The 22,273-nt window shown below is 40.5% G+C and overlaps 2 protein-coding genes and 2 non-coding genes across 4 annotated transcripts; all 4 read left to right on the top strand.

The window, feature by feature from the left end:
- The first annotated feature begins 100 nt into the window (after positions 1-100).
- LOC117447984 (eukaryotic translation initiation factor 3 subunit B) lies at positions 101-9,056 on the top strand. The gene is made up of 19 exons (XM_034085026.2): positions 101-303; positions 1,536-1,728; positions 1,818-1,937; positions 2,025-2,082; positions 2,224-2,352; positions 2,463-2,620; positions 3,175-3,306; positions 3,417-3,483; positions 3,572-3,618; positions 3,725-3,935; positions 4,028-4,100; positions 4,340-4,462; positions 4,569-4,647; positions 4,845-4,983; positions 5,108-5,233; positions 6,543-6,620; positions 7,050-7,158; positions 7,246-7,358; positions 8,504-9,056. Exons 1-18 carry the CDS (start codon positions 204-206, stop codon positions 7,344-7,346), a joined length of 2,043 nt encoding a protein of 680 aa, XP_033940917.1. The 5' UTR covers positions 101-203; the 3' UTR covers positions 7,347-7,358; positions 8,504-9,056.
- Positions 4,682-4,758, top strand: LOC117455942 (small nucleolar RNA SNORD60). Its single transcript, XR_004553211.1, has one exon. It is a non-coding gene; the product is annotated as a small nucleolar RNA SNORD60 (small nucleolar RNA).
- LOC117455912 (small nucleolar RNA SNORD60) lies at positions 6,346-6,433 on the top strand. The gene has a single exon (XR_004553204.1). It is a non-coding gene; the product is annotated as a small nucleolar RNA SNORD60 (small nucleolar RNA).
- Positions 9,057-12,607: 3,551 nt separating the features above from the next.
- LOC117448066 (carbohydrate sulfotransferase 12-like) lies at positions 12,608-21,073 on the top strand. The gene is made up of 6 exons (XM_034085163.2): positions 12,608-12,747; positions 14,092-14,727; positions 14,982-15,124; positions 18,810-18,938; positions 19,099-19,291; positions 20,488-21,073. The coding sequence occupies exons 2-6, from the start codon at positions 14,203-14,205 to the stop codon at positions 20,758-20,760; spliced, it is 1,263 nt and encodes a 420-aa protein (XP_033941054.1). The 5' UTR covers positions 12,608-12,747; positions 14,092-14,202; the 3' UTR covers positions 20,761-21,073.
- The last annotated feature ends 1,200 nt before the right edge of the window (positions 21,074-22,273 follow it).

Genomic DNA, 22,273 nt, shown 5'->3' with positions numbered 1-22,273 from the left:
CGTTCCACCCTTCCATGTGTTTTACAGATCAGTTTCCCCACCGCACCTCGTCTTTACCCTCCGAACCAGTTCCGTTTCCGTCACATCGTCCATTTTTCGCATAACCGCACATGGTGCCGCACCGGCCGAGGACCGTCAGCCTCTTTTTTTGTGGGATTCTGCTCCGTTAAGGACGAGAAATCAGTCTCGTAGTAAGCCGATAAATGCAAGATACTGTCGATATGGTGGACGACCAGGAGTATGATGAGGAGGAGCCCTCATTCAGCGACCCGGAGGACTATGAGGAAGATATGGAAGATGAGGGTGAGCAGCGGCAGGATACGCGCCGGCTTTCCGGCCTGTTGCTAATTGTTAGCTTAGAGTCGTAGTAACGGTACTAGCTATATGCTAATAAGATAGCTGGCATCTTACTTCGCTTTCCCGACCTTAATGTTAATTAAACAATGTGGTCCGATTACGAGGATTGAATCGTTTATGTGTTTCTTTAAAGTATTCCTAAAATATTCTAAGGTAAATCGACGTTATCTCAGATTAAATCCACGCCTATTGAAGCCTCAACCAGACACTGGCCTTGGCATTTAGGCAATTGAAACAGGGTTAAAGCAGTCTATTGTTAAACATTTTCTTTCTGCTGTCTGAATGTGTTATTAAGGCCAAGACATGTATTGCGATGTTGAAGTATGGTTTGAATGAAGCAGCTGAGCTGGTGATAAAGTGCAGTTAATCCTGACGCAGGGTGGATATGAGCCCCTCAGGTTCACAAATGAAACATCAGCAAAATTAATAACATCACACTCAGGTAGCATAGCTATATTGAATAACGTTTATTAAAACAGCCCTGCATGAACATTTCCATATTTGAAGTACATAATGTTCATTTGGTATTCACACTCTTTTTGAAATCTGTTTGTTTGTGGTGCTGTTGAATTGCATAGTGTTGACTTATTTAGTTTTTATTATTTTGTCGAACGCATTTATATCATGTGTGTAGATTGTTATTAGACGCACTCCTCTAATGCAATACTATTTTTAAAAGCAACATCAACTAAAGCCTCACACCATAAATAAGGATTATCTTATCTCCAAAATATATGATTGAATTAGCTTGAGTTATGTTTACTGAATACATTTGTTCTCTATATTTTTCAAGCCAAGAACCCCTTACAAGATAGAGAATTCACCAGGGACCCTTTGATGCATTTCCCTTGGAATGATTTGATCTAGCGCTTTACACTTCTATTGTTAAATAAACAACATTTTAGATGAAAAGTTATGTAAGAAAATATTATTATTTGAAATATGAAGCCCGTTGGGAAAGATGTCATCCTACTTTATGTGAAATATTGTGAAAACCCTTTACCGACAATTAGCGCAATAAATATTAATATCTGAATTGTAATCTAATAAAATGTAGCCGGTGGTCTCATTGTCAATTGAATTTGGGGCATGAAAATATATGTGATATCCCGGTCTAACACAGACTACTAAAGTAAGTGGCTAACGTTACTGTCTCCCTACCTTTCCCTCCTCTTCAGAGCTCATGGAGGACATCCTGAAGGAGAAGCCCCTTGAGGCTGATGGCATAGACTCGGTGGTGGTGGTGGACAACGTCCCACAGGTCGGCTCGGAGCGTTTGGAGAAACTCAAGAACGTCATTCACAAGATTTTCTCCAAGTTCGGCAAGATCGCCGCAGAGTTCTATCCAGAGGGTGATGGCTTAACCAAAGGGTAAGTGATTAGCTGTTACTATGGTATCAGAGTATGTATTTACTTTACTGTTGAATGTAGGATATTAAACAGTCCCATGTCTCCCCCAGGTACATCTTCTTGGAGTATACCGGTCCTACCCAGGCCCTGGAAGCTGTAAAGAACGCAGATGGATACAAACTCGACAAACAGCATACATTCAGGGTTAACCTCTTTACTGACTTTGACAAGTAAGTGTGCAGTGTGTGATAAGAATTGCAGAAAATGTGACGGTGTGTATACATGTGTTAATTACATCTGTTTGCTTAATTCTCTAGATACATGAACATCAGTGATGAGTGGGAAACTCCTGAAAAGCAGCCTTTCAAAGACTTTGTGAGTATTTATATAATCACAAACACTTCTTCTACTCTAAAGTCAATTATTTTATAGGCTTTTTTTCCCTCAAATATGTTAGACATTATTTTTCCAGTGAATATCAATAAAATAATTTTCCAAACTGTAATTCATTCTCAGGGTAATATGCGCCATTGGACTGAGGATCCGGACTGCCGGGACCAGTACAGTGTCATCTACGAAGCTGGAGAGAGGACTGCCATTTTCAATAACGATGCTAAGGAGCCAATCGTATCTGAAGAAAGAGCAGTACGTTTTAATCCCACTTCAAAATGCAGCATTCACAGTGAACCTATTCAATTCAAATCAACAGTAGTGCTTTGCTTGGAGACTGGTGATGTTTTTGTGTCTCGATGCAGCGCTGGACAGAGACGTATGTGCGCTGGTCTCCCAAAGGAACATACCTGGCCACCTTCCACCAACGTGGCATTGCATTGTGGGGCGGCGAGAAGTTCAAGCAGATCCAGAGGTTCAGCCATCAGGGCGTGTCCCTGATCGACTTCTCACCATGTGAGAGGTAATCGATATTGCTGTTTCGCACTACTTATTGAATCATTGTTAGCGGTAGTCATTACCTGATGAAGTGCTTTTACTGTGTGTCTATAAGCGTTAGCCTCAAGTGTGAGAGAGTGATGGAAACTCATGCACCCATTAAGATTTAAGAATGTTGTTCTAATGAAGTTGTTTCAATGCAAATCTCAAACTAGAAAGGAACTCTGGAGGCCAACTGTCCAGTCTTCCATCATATGCAAACAAAACCACCACATTTGGAAATATTTCCAAAACTATAGAATCGTGTCAAATATGGTTAAGTGAAGGTCTTCTAAATTAGAATATCACATGTACATTGGTGAAAACAATTTTTGATGCATTATGTATCTGACAGATTGAAATAAATGTTGTAAGAAAAAAAATCATACAAGTTACTTGGTCAAAATACTGAAGGTCCTGGTTCAAGTATTAAATAAATCTGCTTAAATTATTAAGTATGATTGATGACTAATGTTAGATGGACAGCATTATTTCTGAATCGTCTGAGGCTCAATGTGTGGTTGTTGTGTTTGTGTGCAGGTATGTGGTGACCTTCAGTCCTCTCATGGACACCAAGGAGGACCCGCAGGCCATCATCATCTGGGACATCCTGACCGGACAGAAGAAGAGAGGCTTCCACTGCGAGAGCTCTGCACACTGGCCCATATTCAAGTCAGTTTGGCTCTCTCATTGTCCACATTGATTTAACCTCAATGTTGGATTCACATTTGTTTCTCGAGCAGTGTTTTCAATATGTTATAATGCTAATGTTTTTTGTTCAGATGGAGCCACGATGGAAAGTTCTTTGCCAGGATGACCCTAGACACACTGAGCATCTATGAGGCTCCAGTAAGTACATTTAATATAAAAAATACAGTTTTAATTATTTATGTTAAGTCTGCAAGAGACATCAAAGCCATGTTTCTGCTCCTTTCAGTCTATGGGCTTGCTCGACAAGAAGAGTCTTAAGATTACCGGCATCAAGTAAGTGTCTTTGATCATGCCTTTTTGTGATTTGTTTGTCCTAATTATAAACTGACAGCTTTCTATATAGAAATGTTGATATTAAGCTGTGTTTGTGTATCTACAGGGACTTCTCATGGTCCCCCGGTGACAACATTATAGCGTTCTGGGTCCCTGAGGACAAAGATATCCCAGCCAGGGTGACTCTGATGCAGATGCCTACCCGCCAGGAGATCCGTGTCCGCAATCTCTTCAATGTTGTCGACTGCAAACTGCACTGGCAGAGAAACGGAGACTACCTGTGTGTGAAGGTGGACAGGACTCCTAAAGGAACCCCGGTAAGTAAACAGCCGGAGAGAAGGAGGAGAAACAGCTGAGACCTCACTGGTAGGGAGAATTATTTTTTTAACATTTATTTCATCTTTTTCAGGGCGTGGTCACCAACTTTGAAATCTTCCGCATGAGAGAGAAGCAGGTTCCTGTTGATGTGGTGGAGATGAAGGGTGAGAGTTTAGTTATCCTTCCTAATATTACTGTTGTGTTAATTGCTAATGTTGCTTTGTTTATTTATTGTATAAAAAAAATCATCAATGTGTACCTTAATGCTTTTGGAAAATTGTTGTAGAAACGTTTAGGCCAATATAGCCTTTGAAAATAATTCAGTTAGAATTAAAGAAGTGTTTTCCAATAAATGTTTCTGTAAAACCGTGTTTAATTGTTTCTCGTGTTTCTGTCCATCCAGAGGGCATCATAGCGTTTGCATGGGAACCCAACGGCAGCAAGTTCGCTGTTCTCCACGGAGAGCCTCCCAGGATCAACGTCTCCTTCTATCATGTCAAGAACAATGGCAAGATCGAGCTCATAAGTGAGTATATAGGGCACATGCTAAATGTCCTATTGACATCATGTTTCACAGTCTCATGTGCAGTTAACTTCCACCAAATGTGACACTTTGTCCTTTTTGTCTACAGAGACGTACGACAAGCAGCAGGCCAACAGCATCTTCTGGAGCCCCCAGGGACAGTTTTTGGTGCTGGCCGGACTCAGGAGGTCTGTGAAAGTTGTGTGTTTGACAGAAACAAGTAGCCACTGATGACATAATAAATAACTGACACAGCGTATGAGAGCTAAGCTCCTGATTCTAACTCTGATCTGAGCCTCACAGTATTTTATATATGCACTTGTGACTGTCCTCCTGTGTAACTGTGTGTATAATCCTTTATTTGTTCCTGTGTCTGCGCGCGCAGTATGAATGGAGCTCTGACCTTCGTGGACACGTCAGACTGCACCATGATGAACATAGCAGAGCACTACATGGCCTCCGACGTAGAGTGGGACCCCACTGGGCGCTATGTCGTCACCTCCGTCTCCTGGTGGAGCCACAAGGTACGTGCCTGGTACATGCTTGGTACATGCTTGATGCTCCTTTCCTTCCAGACCTGAATTCACTGTTGATGGGTGTGAATTTAATAATGAGCCTTTATTCATATATTGTTTCGTGTGTGTCTAGGTGGACAATGCATACTGGCTGTGGACGTTCCAGGGCCGTCTTCTTCAGAAGAACAGCAAGGACCGCTTCTGCCAGCTGCTCTGGAGATCCAGACCTACTACTCTGCTCGGTGTGGAACAGGCCAAGGTACCATTTAAAATTAATACATATATATATATTAGGGCTGTCAAACGATTACAATTTTTAATCAGATTAATCACAGCTTAAAAATTAATTAATCATGATTAATCACCATTCGAACTATGTCCAAAATATGCCATTTATTTATGTATATTGTTGTGGGAATGGAAAGATAAATGAAAGCAGGCGGATATATCCATTTAACATACAGTATCTATGTTTATTATAACATTTTTCTGCATGTCAAAATGAAAGACAACCCACACACCTATCAATCATCAAACCGTGGGGTCTTAATTCATTACGTGTTGATTTCTATCAAAGGGGGAGTACTTCAGGAAAGTGGACAAGGGGGGGGGGGGGGGGGGGGGGCTAGTGGAGTACTTCGTGACCACAGAGTGTGAACGTTGTGATCAGCTGTTTTAGCGCAGTTCTCCAGTGATGGGGGGAGTCTCCCTCCGCAGCCGGTTGGCGTAGTTTTGGCACAGTTCCGTTGTACAGACCGACGTTAACAGCAGCCCTGTCTGTGCACACGGAGACCGACTCTGTCGTCCGGTGATCTAACCGCCTTCTGGAAAAGCTTCACAAGTACGTCGGTACGCAAATGCGCTTTGTGACACAAGTGACGGTACGCATTTCAGATTACGCACATAACCTGCGTACCAGTTATGTGCACCCCTGTACCAGAGCCATATTATTACTATTATATGGCTCTGCCCTGTACTACAGCAAGAGTATTCTGCGTCGGGACTTCCTGCAACAACACCATGCCGTTATCAAAGATGTTCTATTGAGAAGACGATCACTACGTGACAAAAGTTTTCAAAACCGTGGCTACTGAAATCAATCTTACTAACTGCTGTCTGTGCAATTTACTCCGCGAGTTGGCAGACTTTATTTTGCTTACTTTAACATAATTTTTCATGGTGGGGCTAAGCCATTTCTTGGTATGGGTGTAGCCTACCCTGGCGCTGCCACTGGTGGCACGTATGGGGCGGGCCATTCTGCACATGCGTTAAATATTTTAACGCAATTAATTCAAAAAATTACTTACCGCCGTTAACGCGATAATTTTGACAGCACTAATATATATATATATGTATAGACTGTGTTTGTGTAGCCAGTGATGACAGACTAAAATACTTTTCTGACACCTCGTATGAGAGCTGCACTGCGGCTCCTGATTCCAACTCTGATCTGAGGCTCACAACATCCTGTGTACCAGTGCAACACAAACTCCATTTTATATTTGTCATATGTTTTTATTTGTGACTGGAAGCTTCTTGTAAAATGGATGTCCCTCTTTCTCTTGTAGACCATCAAGAAGGATCTGAAGAAATACTCCAAGATCTTTGAGCAGAAGGATCGTCTGAGTCAGTCCAAGGCTTCTAAGGTTCGACTACTTCCTTTATTTAACTGTTTCACTCTGTTCACATCAATATCCTACCCTTTTTTTATTCACTATGTGGGCCATTTCAGTATTTTCTCCTTTGCTTTATTAACCACTTTGTTAACAAATATTATAATGAAATTGTGGGATTTAAAATGTTTCCATCATGAAGATTTGAGTGCTCTCAAAATCACCATGTAGTCAAATGTAAGTTTTCATACTAGAGCCATCAAGGCAGGGCAACATTATTCATATAGCACATTTCGTAAATCAAAGTGGTTTACACAATAATAAAAATGTAGGTAAGATAGAAGATTAACAAGAGACGACAAAGCTTCGCCATCCAGTTATTCAGAACTACTTGTTGAGCATGTTTCCAACCCCGGATATCGTTCTGTTTTATGAAACTGAATGTTTAATGTGTTTGAGTAGGAGCTGGTGGACAAGCGCAGGTCCATGATGGAGGACTACCGTCGCTTCAGAGAGACAGCGCAGCAGACCTATCTGGATCAGAAGGAGGCCCGGCTCGAGCTCAGAGGAGGTGGGACCCTTTTCTCACATGTTGTTCCCTCCCTTCACAGTTTTTAACTTGGATTAAGAAAACTAATGACTAATTCCTGTGTTACAGGAGTGGAAACTGATGAGCTGGACAGCAATGTGGAAGACTGGGAGGAGGAGACCATTGAGTTTTTTATCAACGAAGAAATCATTCCCTTTGGAGATCTGTAGTCCCCTACGCAGGTAACCATCAAAGTTGGATATTGCCAACAAACAGTTCACATTTATTCAAACATTTCCAAAGCGTGTAATTTTATAGCTTCCAGTGAGTGGTTTGTCTTGTCCGCATGTTTAATAACTGTTAAATGGTCATATTACATCAATTAGAATTAGATTTATTTTTGTTTTATATTCTAATATTTTAAATTATGTATTCAAAAATGTGATACTCCAAACTGTGAAAAGCTGCTTCAAAACTTAAAAATGCCCACTTAATTTTGTGTAACCAAAAGTATGCGCCTTCAACAGCTTCTAAATCTCATTCTTGAATGAAAAAAGGCTGGTTTCTGTTATCTGCCAACTCATTTAGTCTGTCTAGTTTCTGAATTAATATTACGAAAGTTGCTCTTGTTCTTTGTACTCGAAGAACAAGGGCAACTTTTATTCATCAAGTTCCTGCTGAATTCCTGCGTCACAAAGATGAGCGAGTCGGAACACAACAGCAACAAAGTGCAGCCAGTTTCCATTGAATAGATGGACTATGAAAACTGTGGAGAGCATGTTCTCTGGATCAGTGATGGGGACTGTTTCACTGAGAGCCATTGTTGTTGAGATTTACAGCAGCATTTTCTGTGTTTTTAGCAGCACAACCTAGAATACAGTCATCTCCATTGTATTAGGAAGTAGCAGAAATATTCAACATTTGCACAATGAGTCCAGCCTTTTAACGGTGTTCATGCGAAACCCGGGGATCATGTATTTTGAAATGTGTTATTTCCATGCCTGAAAAGATACTTTTACAAAACTGAAAATGTCACAAAGTCATGGATTATTTTTTTTGTCACCAATGTTTTTATTCTTTATTTATTACATTTAATTTTATCCCAAATTGGAACACAGAAATAAAGTCGAAGTTCAGTACATAGTTATTTCCCCATAAACCTAAATATTAGTCATATTGTCCATTTGTGATGCCAGCTCTCTCGAATAACCATGCCATTAAGACCTTGAACTTATTTGCTCATCAAAATTCAGGGGCAAAGTCATGAAATACATTGACTCAAATGTGTAAGGACCATGCTTTGAGAGCAACAACTACGTACTATTCTCTCCATCAGTTTTATGTAAACAACTAATGCACCCTGATTTATCTTGTCTTTCTCTCTCAGTTCCGATTTTGTGTGGAAGGAGGAGAGGAACTGCATCATTGATTGGAGAAGGACGAGGACCACGCTGTGAATAATTGGGGTTCACGAGCCTCAACGTTCATCTTTAGTGACATCATCAAAGCACGTCACATCGAGGGACAAGAGAGGATAATTTGTATTTCAAAATGTTCCCATTGACTCTCACCATCATCCACCCACTTATTTTCGCTCTGTGGACCCTGAAATTTAGTAAAACTGCCTACTTCTTTTTCTATTCATTAATTGGAGTCACCTGCCCTCTATTCTCAGCCCCTCTCTTATTGGACCGTCTTTTTCCAGGGGTTGTTTTAGGAACTAGCTTCACCATGCTAGTGTGTTATCACAGGGCAGCACAGAGTGGCATAACAGTGGGGGGGGAAGGTGTTGTGACAAAACTAGTAGCCTTCTTTATAAACGTGCTGATGTGGCGCTATAGTGGCCTGTATCCTCCTCCTTTCAGACTACACTTTCACACAGGGAGGTGGTGCAGAGTGGGAATAACTTTAAATAAACATTCAAACGGAAGATACCTGAATTTGTCTAAGTGTTTTTTATTTGTAAAGGGGGAGCATCTGAATCTAGTGCTGTTCAGACCAGCCGGAGCAACAGGACAGAAAACTACCAACATATTTAATAATCAATTTATCATTCTAGTAATTATCTAGAGCTATCCCATTTATCTGAATGTTTGAACTGAAAAAATAAGATGTTTACACCCATGAGATACTTGGATGGCCATTTTCTCACATTTTATTCACCAAACATTTAATCTAATAAAGAATCTACGGATTAATTGATTATAAATAGTGTTTATTTGAAGCCTTAGATTATTTTGAGTTGGAATACATTCAATATGAGAGCTATATTAAAAAGAAAAAAACGTTTTCTTTGTAGAAGTCAAGCTATAGCTGCTGGCATAATTTCTGTCGTCTATACACAACCATTGGTAAATGCATAATACAATGCTTATTACAAAAACGACTGCTATAGCCTTTAAATCTCCTTTTAAAGCTTTTGTTCTGTCATTTACTTTTCTTCAGTTCATAAAATGAGATGAGTATAAACCTTATTGTTTGTAAGAAAAATCTCATTTCATAAACGGATAAGTCTTCTCAGAATCTGCTGTTTTTAAAGCGCATCCTAAAACTGAGTTGCCTCCAGAGGTCACTGCGTCAGAGGTTTAAATAAACCATTGACTGATCCCTTAAACTGTCACTAAAATGTACTTCAGATTATATAAATATGTCTATCTCTCACTATAGTTCAAAGTCAAAGTCACACAATGCTTCACATTGAATGCATTTTGTGGTCCTGGAAGATGCAGCAGAGATCATAGGTTGTCTATTCTTCTGGACAGCTGGCCTCTCATTAAGCTGAAAGTGTTCCTCGTGCATTTATGAAGCCATCCCTACCATGACTGACGAGTCATTTCATCTGCTATGGGAAGGTAAAATAAGTATAGTTTATTTTGTGAGATAAATACACTGTTCCGAGATTGTGCAGGTTAACTGTTGCTTGTCAAATGGCTTAATTTGTGTCACTGTTCTGAAGACAAACCAATCCTGCAGCTACAGACAGCAGTTGGTTCTCCATGTGCCAACAGCTTTACCATTACTCATCCACAGGTCTAATGTTTGGTTCCACTTTAAGTATTGACTCTATAGCTGCAGGGATCTTTCACCTCATTAACCTAACAGCTTAATGCATACAGGTGTTCACAGATGTTTGTCTCAGTGAACAGAACAGCCGACTTGAAGAATTAGTCTGACAGGTAGGAACTCAGTGTAAAAGTAACGCCCACAAATGTACCTTACCATCTGTTACATGTTACTTGAACCATGTCCTAAAATGTTGCAATCTTTTATTTAACTTAAAAAAACATTTGAATGAAGTTATTTGCTATATTTTGGATTGCACAAGCTGTGGAAGAAGTACTCAGATCCTTGGCTTAATCTAATTCAAAGCAGTGGTGGACATTAACTAAGTAGGCTACATTACTATGCATGTCATCTTTCGCTCTGACGCAGATGCCCAGCCCTGGGCAGCCGCTATCTCCCAAAAGGAGGGGCTGCCCTAGCATTTTGTTGTTGTTACCAGTTTATGACCGGGCAGCTCTCGGTTAGAGATAGTTATTGTTATGGGACACCTGGCTGGAACACAATCCTTCTCGGGGTGTAGATGACCCCGAGCTATTAGCGACCGACAACAAATGTGATCCCTCAGCTGTTTAGTCTATCTATTGAAGAATGTTGATTATTACACTCTGAACTATTTAAAACGTCGAACTACAGAAGGGGTCTTCAGAATTGATTTGGCATCTCTACCGTGTGGTCAGACCGTGGCCCTACTTGTCTTGTGAATTCTCCGGCCGAAGCACCAAATAAACCGTCAGTGTTTGCCATCAAAGCTCCAGCTCTCTGAGTCCTGTTTCCAATTGCTTCAGAAGTTTCCCCCACACTTACTATACTTCAGTTAAATTATAAGGTCCCTGTACTTTGGTATTTTCTTTTCCTGCTTCTTATACTACTTCTCCACTACAATTCATAGATCAATATTGTACTTTTAATTCCACAATATTAACTTACTTTGCATAAACAAGCAGTCTAAAAAGTACTTAAATTAGGCCATTGTTTACCAGCTATACAACAAACATAAATGCACCAATAATTACAATATTTTTGTATATATTATTCTGAAATTGGCCGCTCTGCATGATGAGTATAGCTACTTTTAATTTGTTGTACTCCAAAAAAATATTTTAATGCTTATACCTTTGTAATTTTACTTGAATGCAGGATAGTAGAGTTATTCTGTTATATGCTGTAAGAAAACATTTTGTTTAATGTAGAATGTCACTTTAGGAGACAAACAATTATAGTGAAGTAAACAGGACAATATTTCTTCTGGGAACAAACTGTAAATCTGAGAAGGTTGTGGCACCATCCAAGATATTTTACTTTCTGGGGGAAATGCCATCTCTGACTTTTTTAGTAACGGGATCTGTGTGTTCTTAACTTTCAGTCGACAGCCGCCTCGTGCTTCTGATGTGGAGAAAGCATGCAGCCAACCCATAATTTCCCCTTCAGCTCACAGATGTTATAAATACTAAGAGACATCTCTTCATTTAATCATGGGTTATTCCATGTTTAGGCTTTTATGACTTGCAAAATAAGTCCAGAAAAGTAGAGAGCATTTACACATATCTTCCAGGTAAATAGATATGTTCAGTGTGATGAAAGTCAGTATATAGCTCTGGAATAGCCTAAATATCCCATTATGTTCTAATTTTGCTTATTGGTTATTTTGTGCTTTGATACAACTTTATTTATTCAGATCTGATGAAGATCAGTTGTGATTGAAACATCATATTGGAGCCCTGAAGTATGTAAGCCATTTACTCTTTGTCCATTGTCTGCTCACCTTCTGCTTTTCACCTGTCCCATTAGAGTTGAACATACGTGCACACTCCTTGTTGATATCAACTGAGTACCTGAAGTTCACAACAATTACAAAGAAGTAGACTGTTGCAAATGAAAATCCTGGATCTATAGGCTCCCCCCAACGATGCTCATTAAATGTGTATTTTTTAAAATAAAAATAAAAATGAATCAAAAAAAGCCAAAGGAACTATAGCATAAAATAGAGCTAAAATACATAAATAATATACAAGAAAATTGATATGAGTTACATTTGTGGTTGTCGGGTAGACAATATTAATGAATAAACAGAGTGTAGGAATATAGTAAATATTTATGCAAAACAAGAAGTATTTTACTGAGGCATAATGTAAATAGTAAGTCTTGATTTAGTCTATAATTGGCAAATTCGGATATAGTAGGCTATCTTTTGTAATTTTTACATTTATATGATAAAAACGTCTCATTATTTGACAAACCATGAGCAGGCTATTAAATAATACTCTTTTTTGTATCTTTTTGGCGCCTTTATGAGGCCTTCCGAGGGTCCCAGGGCCTTACTTTGACTGCCATAGGCGTAGGCGGGTTTATGGTTTCATAGCCTAAATCCGGACAGCATGTGTTTTGAACTGGAGTGTGTGGCTGGATGTTGTTCAAATAACGCGAGATTTGGCTTCGGTCTGTGTAGAGGGCAGACCGCCACAGTCCTGTCTGTGGAGCCCACCCGGTCTCATCCACCGGACAGACGGACAGAGAGAGGGACACCGAGCAGCGACAAAGGGCTGACCGACCATGGAGCTCTTCTGCCGGGTAAGAAAACACCCTATTCAGGTCACTTGCAGTATTTATTCTCAGACAGATTAATGTGCAGACTCGTTTAATTGTCGCCGTGATGCTCCCGGTGTGAAGGGCATAAAGGGAACATAACCAACCGGGCTGTTCGTGCACCTCAAAGGCGGCGTGATGAGGCTGTTTGTGTGGGGAGGAAGCGGAGGAGACTGTGGAGGAAAAACAAATTCATATATTCTATCCTAGGCTGTTGCATGTGGACTAACAGGAAAGTGTGCGTTTGCATGAGAGAGGTACAGTGTCCGCAACGGCCGGTGAAAGGGCACATTGTAACATGTGTACTGTATAAATTAGGTTTTTTTTCCGACCGAGGTCTAGGAGGAGGTGATGGTGGGTCCTATGCGAAATAGAAAAATATTAACGCAATTAAAGCAGTGTCTGCCTTCCTTCATGAATAGCACACCTAAAAAAACAGCACAAGTATAGTACCCGAGTAGTGTTATAACTTGTGTAGTGCATACTTGGCACTGAGGTCAACCGACACTGGAGTTCACATACATTGTTGTTTGCGTGTGTGTTTAAAAAAACAGCGCGTGCCAAGCCACGAGTGTTTGTAGATGTTGATTTCTGAAAATAGGCCCCTCCAGTCAACGTGGAGTTTAAATTGAAAACTAAGTGGAAAGAAAAACCGCAAAAAAACCTATAATTTTCAAAAGATATGAGCCTTTCTCTATGATCTCCTCCTGTCTGGGTGGTATTCTGCTTTTATTAGGACCCTCGTTTTTTCCCCTGTTTTCCCTGACAGCAGATGTTTTTATGGGACAATAAGGGGAGTAAATCCTCCACAGGCACTGGACTGAAGAGCCTCCACCCCCACACGGTTGTTCACATCTCCGTGACAGCTGAGCGCCCCGGGCGGAGCCTGAGGTTCCCACGGCCCCTGGGCAAATTCACACCGGTCAAAAAAATTGGTTTTTGTGACAGATACTTGAAAAATATTCGCTTAAAGATTATACCCAAAGGCCATCACACTTTGATGTTAGACTGTAGACTACGTTCAACTTTTTACATGGTTTAGATAATTTGAAATAACTGTAATGTAACTATATTTAGTAATAGTTTATATATGATTTATCTCTGAAGTTAAGATGTAGTATAGAGTAGCATACTACACATTAAGTACTTGCTAAATGTACTTGGTTTCACCACGAGTCCCCAGTATGTGTTTCGTGTTGTGTTTCATTTTCTAAGAATAAATCAGTTGTCATTCCAGTTCTTGTATTTTTACTTGCTTCATCATTTTACCTCATTAGGGCTGTAAAAGCAGAAAAGGGGTCTAAGTTACATTTCCTGTCTCTTTTTTAGTTGCAGCTGGCAAGCAGGAAGTGCGTCCTTCCGCGATAGCCCGCCACCATGGAGCTGAGATAACCTCTTCCTCTTTTCTGCACCAATTACTGCACCCGATCAAATATAACCATGGGAACATGGCGTGGACTACGAGTGGCGTTTATCCTGGGGTCTTTGTTTATGATCCTGCTGATAATCGTGTACTGGGACGACGTCGGGGGCTTCAACCTCTACCCCCTACAGGAGCCCAAACACGAGTCACTGCACCCTCGGGTGACTGCTGGGTCTCCGCACTCTACGTCCAGACCCCAGAACAGTTCTTCCTCCCCCGTCCCCACTGCTGCTCACAGCACAACACTGGTGTCTGAGGAAACAGGAGGAGCAGCTGAGGAGCTTACAGAGGAGGAGGGGAAGGAAAAACAAGAACAGAGACAGCAGGAAACAAGGGAGGATGAGGAGAAGGAAAGGAGTCGTACTACTGCGGACAATAGGGAGCAGGAGGACAGGAAGCAGAGGATCATGGGTGTGTGTTCTGGGAAAGACGCTGTTGAATTCCCCGGAAGTACCCGGCCGTTTGAGCAGATCCCAAACAGGGAGCTGGATCACCTGATAGTGGATGACACCCACCAGATTATCTACTGCTATGTTCCCAAGGTACAGCTGCCTTGTTTATGTGTGTCTATTTGTAGAAACATGTAGGTTGTGAACACATGTGGGCGGTGATTTAACCGTGAGTGTAAGTGTAAAATAAATAACAAGAAGACAAGAACATTTAAATCATAGTGAATGTTTACTGAAGCATTTTTCCACTGGTCAAAAGACACATTCACATAAGTTTACAGCTCCTCTTGTCTTTCTGAACACTTTTTATTTCGTTTTTCTTTTCTCCATCTTTATTCTGCGTTTAGGTGGCGTGCACCAACTGGAAGAGAGTGATGGTGGTCCTGTCTCAGTCTCTTATCTCGCCCTCCTCAGGAAAACCTTACACCGACCCGGAGGCTGTTCCTCCTGACCTCGTACACAACTCCTCTATCCACCTCACTTTTGCCAAGTATGACACACACACACAAAATATGTACACAAAGACAATTTCATAAAAGGTATTTTTATGTTATCCGTTAAATACATTTTATTTGTATAGGGATTAGCAAGGGCCACAGTCAGGAATATGGTAATATATCCAAATCCCTCTAATGCCACCTGCACAAAAATAATATATTTGTAATCCCTCCGTAGCCTAAATTGTGTTTTTGAAATGTTTCTGCACATTGCACAGCCATCATTCTGAGTGGAGAATTACTAAATCTTCATTACTTGCTTTTATTAAATACATTTAATCTAAAAACAGAAGTATGCCTCCATCTTAAAAACCTGCCATGTGGGATTTATGTGATTGCAGAATGACCTTGTTGACCTCAATGGTACCAATCATACCTACTTTTAAAACTAATCTCCTATTTGCAACTGTTGCATCATCATAATAATATCATTATTATTTATCAATTACAATCGAAAGACACCATAATCATTTGTTCCATGAATGAGCTGCAGACTAGGTAAAACTCATGTGTTGCTTAGCTTTCATCAACATTTAAGCAAAGAAAGGGAAGGGGCACTTTAGTTTGAGGTGATGGCCTGCAGTATTAAAGAAGCATCAAGTGTTTGCAATAAATATAAACATGGGCGTAGGAAGCATCCTCAATGTGGGTGGGACAATTTGACGGGGTGGGCAGGTGGTTGACCTCACCTCCTCTAGGAGGGTCCGGGGGCATGCTCCCCCGGGAAGATTTCTTTTTTTAAATGTTGAAGTTAAAAGCATCAATCTGCTGCACTTTGAGAGCAACATTAGGGACTACATCTATGGATACATCTCTCAACACCACCCATGTGAAACAGAACTGTAAGCAGATTTACTTTTTCTTTATGCATATTTTACAAATCACTCCCCTTTTAAACTGTATTTTTGTGTTACTGTCATATAGTATGAGTTGGAATTATTTCATACCTGTTATTCTCTTGTTTTTTATAACCATAATGATCATATAAAGTTGTGCTTTGGAAATACTTGTTTGCATAAATGATTACCAAACCGTTTGAGAGCCACACTTAGACTAAAGTTAACTATCTAAACACTCAGAGAGTCCTTTACCTCACTGAGCTGTAGTTATCAGCCTCTCAGTTTGACAGGAGAGGACTCTCCCTCCACCTCTTTAATAACAGCGCCTTATATCCGGGTGCTAGTGGAGCACGTTCAACCCAGTCTCACGGCATTTCGTGTTCACCAACACGATTTTTAATCTATTGATTCGTGTTCACCAACACGATTTCCCCCTTTTTTTCGTGTTGCACAGCACGATTTTAAAAGCAATGTATTTCTATTGGTAGTATGTTTCAACCCAGTCTCACGGCATTACATGTTATAGGAAGACCGGAAGCTGTGTGGAACATAAAAACATGTTCTTACTCAATATCAAGCCACGATTATTGCTTTTATTTAAAATCGTATCATTTCAGACTTTTGTTGCCGTCTGAGAGGAAAAGAAATGGGGCTCAGAGCCTCAGGATATTGAAATCTGTATTTTTTAAATCTTTTTTTCCTTCTAATTTGTTATTCTTTTCAAAATAACACACTGTTATTTACTCAACAATAACACACAATTATCCTTGTTTTTATTTATTTGTTTAATTCTATAATCTCGGGCTTTTTTGGCGTCCGTCAGGAACTGAATTTAACATGTTTCTATGAACCACACAGCTTCCGGTCTTCCTATAACACGTAATGCCATGAGACTGGGTTGAAACATACTACCAATAGATATACATTGCTTTTAAAATCGTGCTGTGCAACACGAAAAAAAGGGGAAAATCTTGTTGGTGAACACGAATTAACAGATTAAAAATCGTGTTGGTGAACATGAAATGCCGTGAGACATTGCCGTGAAGAAAAATTCTGAGTAAACATTTCCCTAGTATTTTCTGTTAAAGGTGACATGTCATGCTTTTCCGGTTATTACCCGTCCCCTTGTGTGTTATGAAGGTTTTTATGCATGTAAACGGCTGTGTTTCGCTGTGTATCGCTAAACAAGGAAATCACACCTCCACGGAGCTTAGCGCGATTCACAACGTCCCGACTGGTCCCGACCAATCGGAGCACACTGGGCTCACAGGGAGGGGGGGCAAGAGCTGCAACAAGCCGTTTAGTGGAGAGAGTGAATACACATACTTTACAGAGATGCTGTATGCGAAACCAATGTGAGTTTGGAAAATTGCACAGTATAAATCTATTCTAGTAGACCACAACAATGGAATTATGATCAGTGGAAATGGCCATGACATGTGACCTATAAATATCGCTTTGTGGTTACCTCTTTTTGAACATTTTTGTGAACAGAAATAGAGCTCTCAAAGAAAACACAGGAATGGTCAGACAGTGCAACATCAGTCACCACGACCTTAGAGATATTCAGACCCTTTGAGATAATTAAGTCCAGAGTGTGCCCCTTATTGTGCGTGTGCTCCGTCACATGCTGAGTCAGTCCATAGCTATCAAGAACACAAAACAGTTCTTTAGCCCCTCTGTCCTGGGGGTTGTCAACATGGATGTTAAAATCACCAACAATGACTAGACGGTCAAAGTCAATACACACTATAGACAGCAGTTCAGTAAAGTCATCAAAAAAGCTTGCACAGTATTTGGGTGGTCTATAGATATTTAGGAACAGAGCTCGAGAGGAGCATTTCAGCTGAAGGGCCACATATTCAAAAGAAGCAAAGTTCCCATAAGATGTCTTCCTGCATTGAAGGGAATCATTGAACAGAATAGCAACTCCACCCCCTTTCTTATGCATTCTTTCTTGACTCATAAAACTAAAGTTGGGAGGGGTTGATTCGATAAGAACAGCTGCACTGTTATTTTGTTCAATCCAAGTTTCTATTAAAAACATAAAATCGAGATTGTGCTCAGTGATAAAATCATTGATTAAAAATGTTTTTCCTGCCAAAGACCTGACATTTAATAAAGCTAGTTTAAGTTTGTTAAACACACTATCAGTCAGGTTTTTTGTAACAAGCTGTGGCTGACATGGAATCACTGCTAAATTAGATAAACTCACACAAACGTTCGAGCGCTTCCTGTTTCTAAGATGATTCACTCCTTTTAATCTGTTACCTATCAACACAGATATCGGCAAAGCTACTGGCAGGCAGGGCCCCGGCATGTCCTGGAAAGAAAACATTTAGCCCACACCAACAAAATCCCTACAAAAGAAACCAAGCCTGCACAATAATTTAACAACTCAGTAAAGGAATCTCTTCCACAAGTCAATAAGGAAAACAGTGACACTAAAAATGTGTCTTGACAAGAACTAAATGCCAGACAAACCACACACCTCAATGACAAACAGTAAACTAAACCATTTAATCTGGGTGTCAAACCAGAACGTTTACTGTATGATTTCTCACCTTGGTATTTTTTCTCCACTTCCTTTTTAAAGCTGTGTTTTTCTCTGTGCACTGATATAAAAAACTAATCTTTTACCCTCAAGGGCTCCTGTTATGGAATCATAGGATTTGCATAATAAAAAATCAGTAAAATAAGGAGAAAGAATATGAAAAAAAGGCACAGTAAATAGAATAATCTATGTATCTATTGCATAAAACTAAAGCATTAAAATCACAACTCAACAAGGACGCCACTGAAGATCTGCTCTCGTGTTCCTCTTTGTGTCTTTTTCCAGGTTTTGGAGGCATTATGGTTCTTTGTCCCGCCACCTGATGGCACTCAAGCTCCAGCACTACACCAAGTTTCTGTTTGTGCGCGACCCTTTTGTTCGTCTTATCTCGGCTTTCAGGAACAAGTTTGGAAAGTGAGTGTCTAAAACTGGATGGTTAGACAGAGTGGGTGTGTTACTGTGTAAGTGTTTGTGTTGTGGGTGAGGCTGAGGAATGGGCTTCACTTTTGATTAAACAGCTGTCGTATCTTTGTTGAATTGTGAAAAGTGCGAGTATTTGTGTGTGTGTTTTCAGGCCTAACGAGGACTTCTACAAGCAGTTTGGTTCTGTCATGCTGCGTCGTTATGCTAATGTGTCGGGCAGTTTGCCAGAGACAGCGGCGGAGGCGTTTGCAGCAGGAATCAAACCGACGTTTCAGCAGTTTATCACATACCTGCTGGATCCAGAGACAGAGAGGGAGAGTATCTTCAACGAACACTGGCGGCAGGTATTTATCTCACAGAGCAGTGTAAAGCCGCACTTAATGCAGCTTGGTATTATTCACGAGTTGATGTACAATTCCCCTTTGGATGATCATATCTATGCTGTTTGGGATTTCTTTCAGCATACACATTTTAGTATGAGGCCTACTTTATTTTCTTCATAACATATGCCTCAGCTCGGTTAATGTAATTATTTACACACAAAAAAACATTCAATTCAAATCACACTAACATCAACAGAAGAGGTCAAGAGCAAAACACAGATTAAGCAATGTGGCAAAAACACTCTGCCAACATTTGTTTAAAACTGACCAGAAAGATGTGGAAGTCGAGTTTAAGTCTACCGTACTGGTAATTCCAAGACCAAGGGGCCGCTAGATTTATTTTCCAGTCTCAGTCAAATGTGGCAATTTAAACCTCACCAGGTGTATTGGTACTAACAAAGTCACTAATGGCGCGTTTCCACTGCAGCCCTCGCTCGGCCTCGCTCGGTTTGGTTAGGCCTTATTATGCCCGGCTCACTTTAATGCTGCGTTTCCATTACAGTTTAGGAACTGGGGTAGTAACTATAGTAACACAGTGTAGGCGGAGCCGTGACGTCATCTTCAATGAGCGCCCCAAAAAACAACACAGCCGTTAGCTCTTAGCACTCAGAGCTCACAGCTCTTCATATCTGTTCAGAAACTAGACAAAAGTTAAACAAGTACAAACCACAGACTGCCTGTGTCATGGTGAATACAGTCGCTGCTTTATTTATGTCTGTATAGGCCGTTGCTGTGAGTGTGGACGGTCGGAGCATATACAACGTTAGCTTAGCCAAGCTACATTTAGAAAACACGCATTTTAAAAGGGTTTTTCGCCTGCCGTCTGTCTGCAGACTTGTCAAAGCATTAATTCATAACTATGTTCATCTTGTTGTAGTTGTAGCCCCCTTGCCAGCGATCCTCTCTCTAGTTTAGCATACTCAGCCCGACTCAGCCTGGTTGTTCCTGGCCCTAGAACCACGATTTAGTCGGGCCAGAAAAAAGGTGAAAAAGTAGCCCCGGGCCAAAACTAGGCCAAGTGGAAACGCAACCAAAAACGGGGCCCGCACGGCTCGGCACGCTTAAAGCGAGCTACCCGCTGCAGTGGAAACGCGCCATAACAGACCCAGAAATTAATGTCGTTTTCAAATTGTATGCCTGATTTTTGTGTGTTTCAGGTGTACCGTCTGTGCCATCCATGCCAAGTGAAGTATGACTTCATTGGACGACTAGAATCCTTAGAAACAGACGCGGAGCACCTGCTGAAGCTTCTGGAGGTGGATCATCTACTACACTTCCCTTCAGGGTCTCGAAACCGAACTGCAGCCAGCTGGGAAAGAGACTGGTTTGCACAGATTCCCATCGCAATGAGGAGAGAACTGTACAAGCTGTATGAACCTGACTTTGAGCTGTTTGGCTATCCGAAACCTGACAGCACGCTCCACCAGTAGAATCAACCACCTGCGCACAGCCAGCAAATGCCTTTAAAAATCAGTCTATGATGCTGTTCTTTTATTTTTTTCATACCTCAAATGACAGAAGTGCCTGCCAGTATTATTTTATTTTTGTCATCATTTCATATCTGAAGCACACCTGTTTACAAGCTGCGTTATCACAGTCTGGTTTCTCCATGTAAAGGCACCTTGAATAGTATTTTGTGAATAGAATTTTGGTAAGTCATTGGAAAAGACTGGTGTCAACTATTGGCTTTCATCTCTCTGAAGGGAAATATGATGCAGAGAAATAAAGTTTTTTGCAACCGTTTGACATTCTCTTTTTAGATTTATGGTGTATGTGAAAGACGTATTCAGATCATTGACTTCAAGGGGTAGTTTGGGTGTTGTACAAAAGGGTTGTATGAGGTACTTATCCGTAGTTATATTACTTACATCAGATGGATGATAGAGCAAACTAAGCGATGGAAGCCGTGGTAGACCAGTGGAACTGGAACTTTGTTCTGCAAAGTAAAATAGTTTTTTTTTTCCAAATAATTTTGTAATGGCATCTGGCCCCATCAGAATAGGCTGACTGACAGCAAGGTTAATCATGTAGAGATATTGTTTTAGGTGGCCAAAAATACATTTGCTGATGCCCTTGTCAACAGCAGCACATTGTTTTGATTCTGTGCTGTCGGCTTCTCTTGAAAGATGCCACGCGTTAATTATGGTAGATAATACACCTTATACAACTCCATCTCCAAACTATCCCTTTTACTAAGGTACATACAGCAATTTACAATGTTAAAAACAATATTTTGCAGGAAAATCTTCTCTACTCTAGTTTTTATTAAAGCTCAAACTCAAAAGATCTTACAGTTTCAAAATGTTGTTTTTATATTTTTTTGTATCACATTTCATTCACCAGTGTTCTTTATGTTCTCCCTCTGCTATTAATATAGCTATTGAGGAAGGCAATGTAGCCAAAAATATTTGGGGTACAAGCAGGTGTGACCTGATTTTTGTGTATGCGTATATATCTATTACAGGCCTGTTTAATACAGTGTATTGGGCATAGGCAGATGTCACATAAATAGTACTGTTACTTATGTTGGGTCTTTCATAACAAGTTTACCCACTGATTGGGTCATTCTGCATCTCTAGCTCTAACAAAAATGTAGTGGAGTAAAAAGAAGGCCTAAAATATTTGCCCATGAAGTAATCTAAGCGCTTTTTCAGGTGCTCAAAGACACTTTACAGTGGTGATAAAAAGGAAATAAAATAAAATATAAAAAGTTGAATTGGATGGAAGTAGCAAATGGAAATAAAGAAATTGAGCCTACAAGTACCTCAAATGTAAACAAGTTCACTTCTTGAGTAAATGTTCTTAGTAACAGCCCACAGGTGCTGTAGGGAGTGTATAGAATGAACAAACAATACCGCCTCCACTACTTTCTATTGCACAAAAAGCCGTTATTGTTGCGTTGCAACTGTCCTGCTGTCCGTTCCCACGTGTTCCAGTCGTTTC

The sequence above is a fragment of the Pseudochaenichthys georgianus genome, chromosome 1, assembly GCF_902827115.2.
Source record: "Pseudochaenichthys georgianus chromosome 1, fPseGeo1.2, whole genome shotgun sequence".
NCBI classification, from domain to species: domain Eukaryota; kingdom Metazoa; phylum Chordata; class Actinopteri; order Perciformes; family Channichthyidae; genus Pseudochaenichthys; species Pseudochaenichthys georgianus.
Note: the sequence above shows the minus strand (reverse complement) of the source record. Positions and strands in the feature narration are given on the sequence as shown.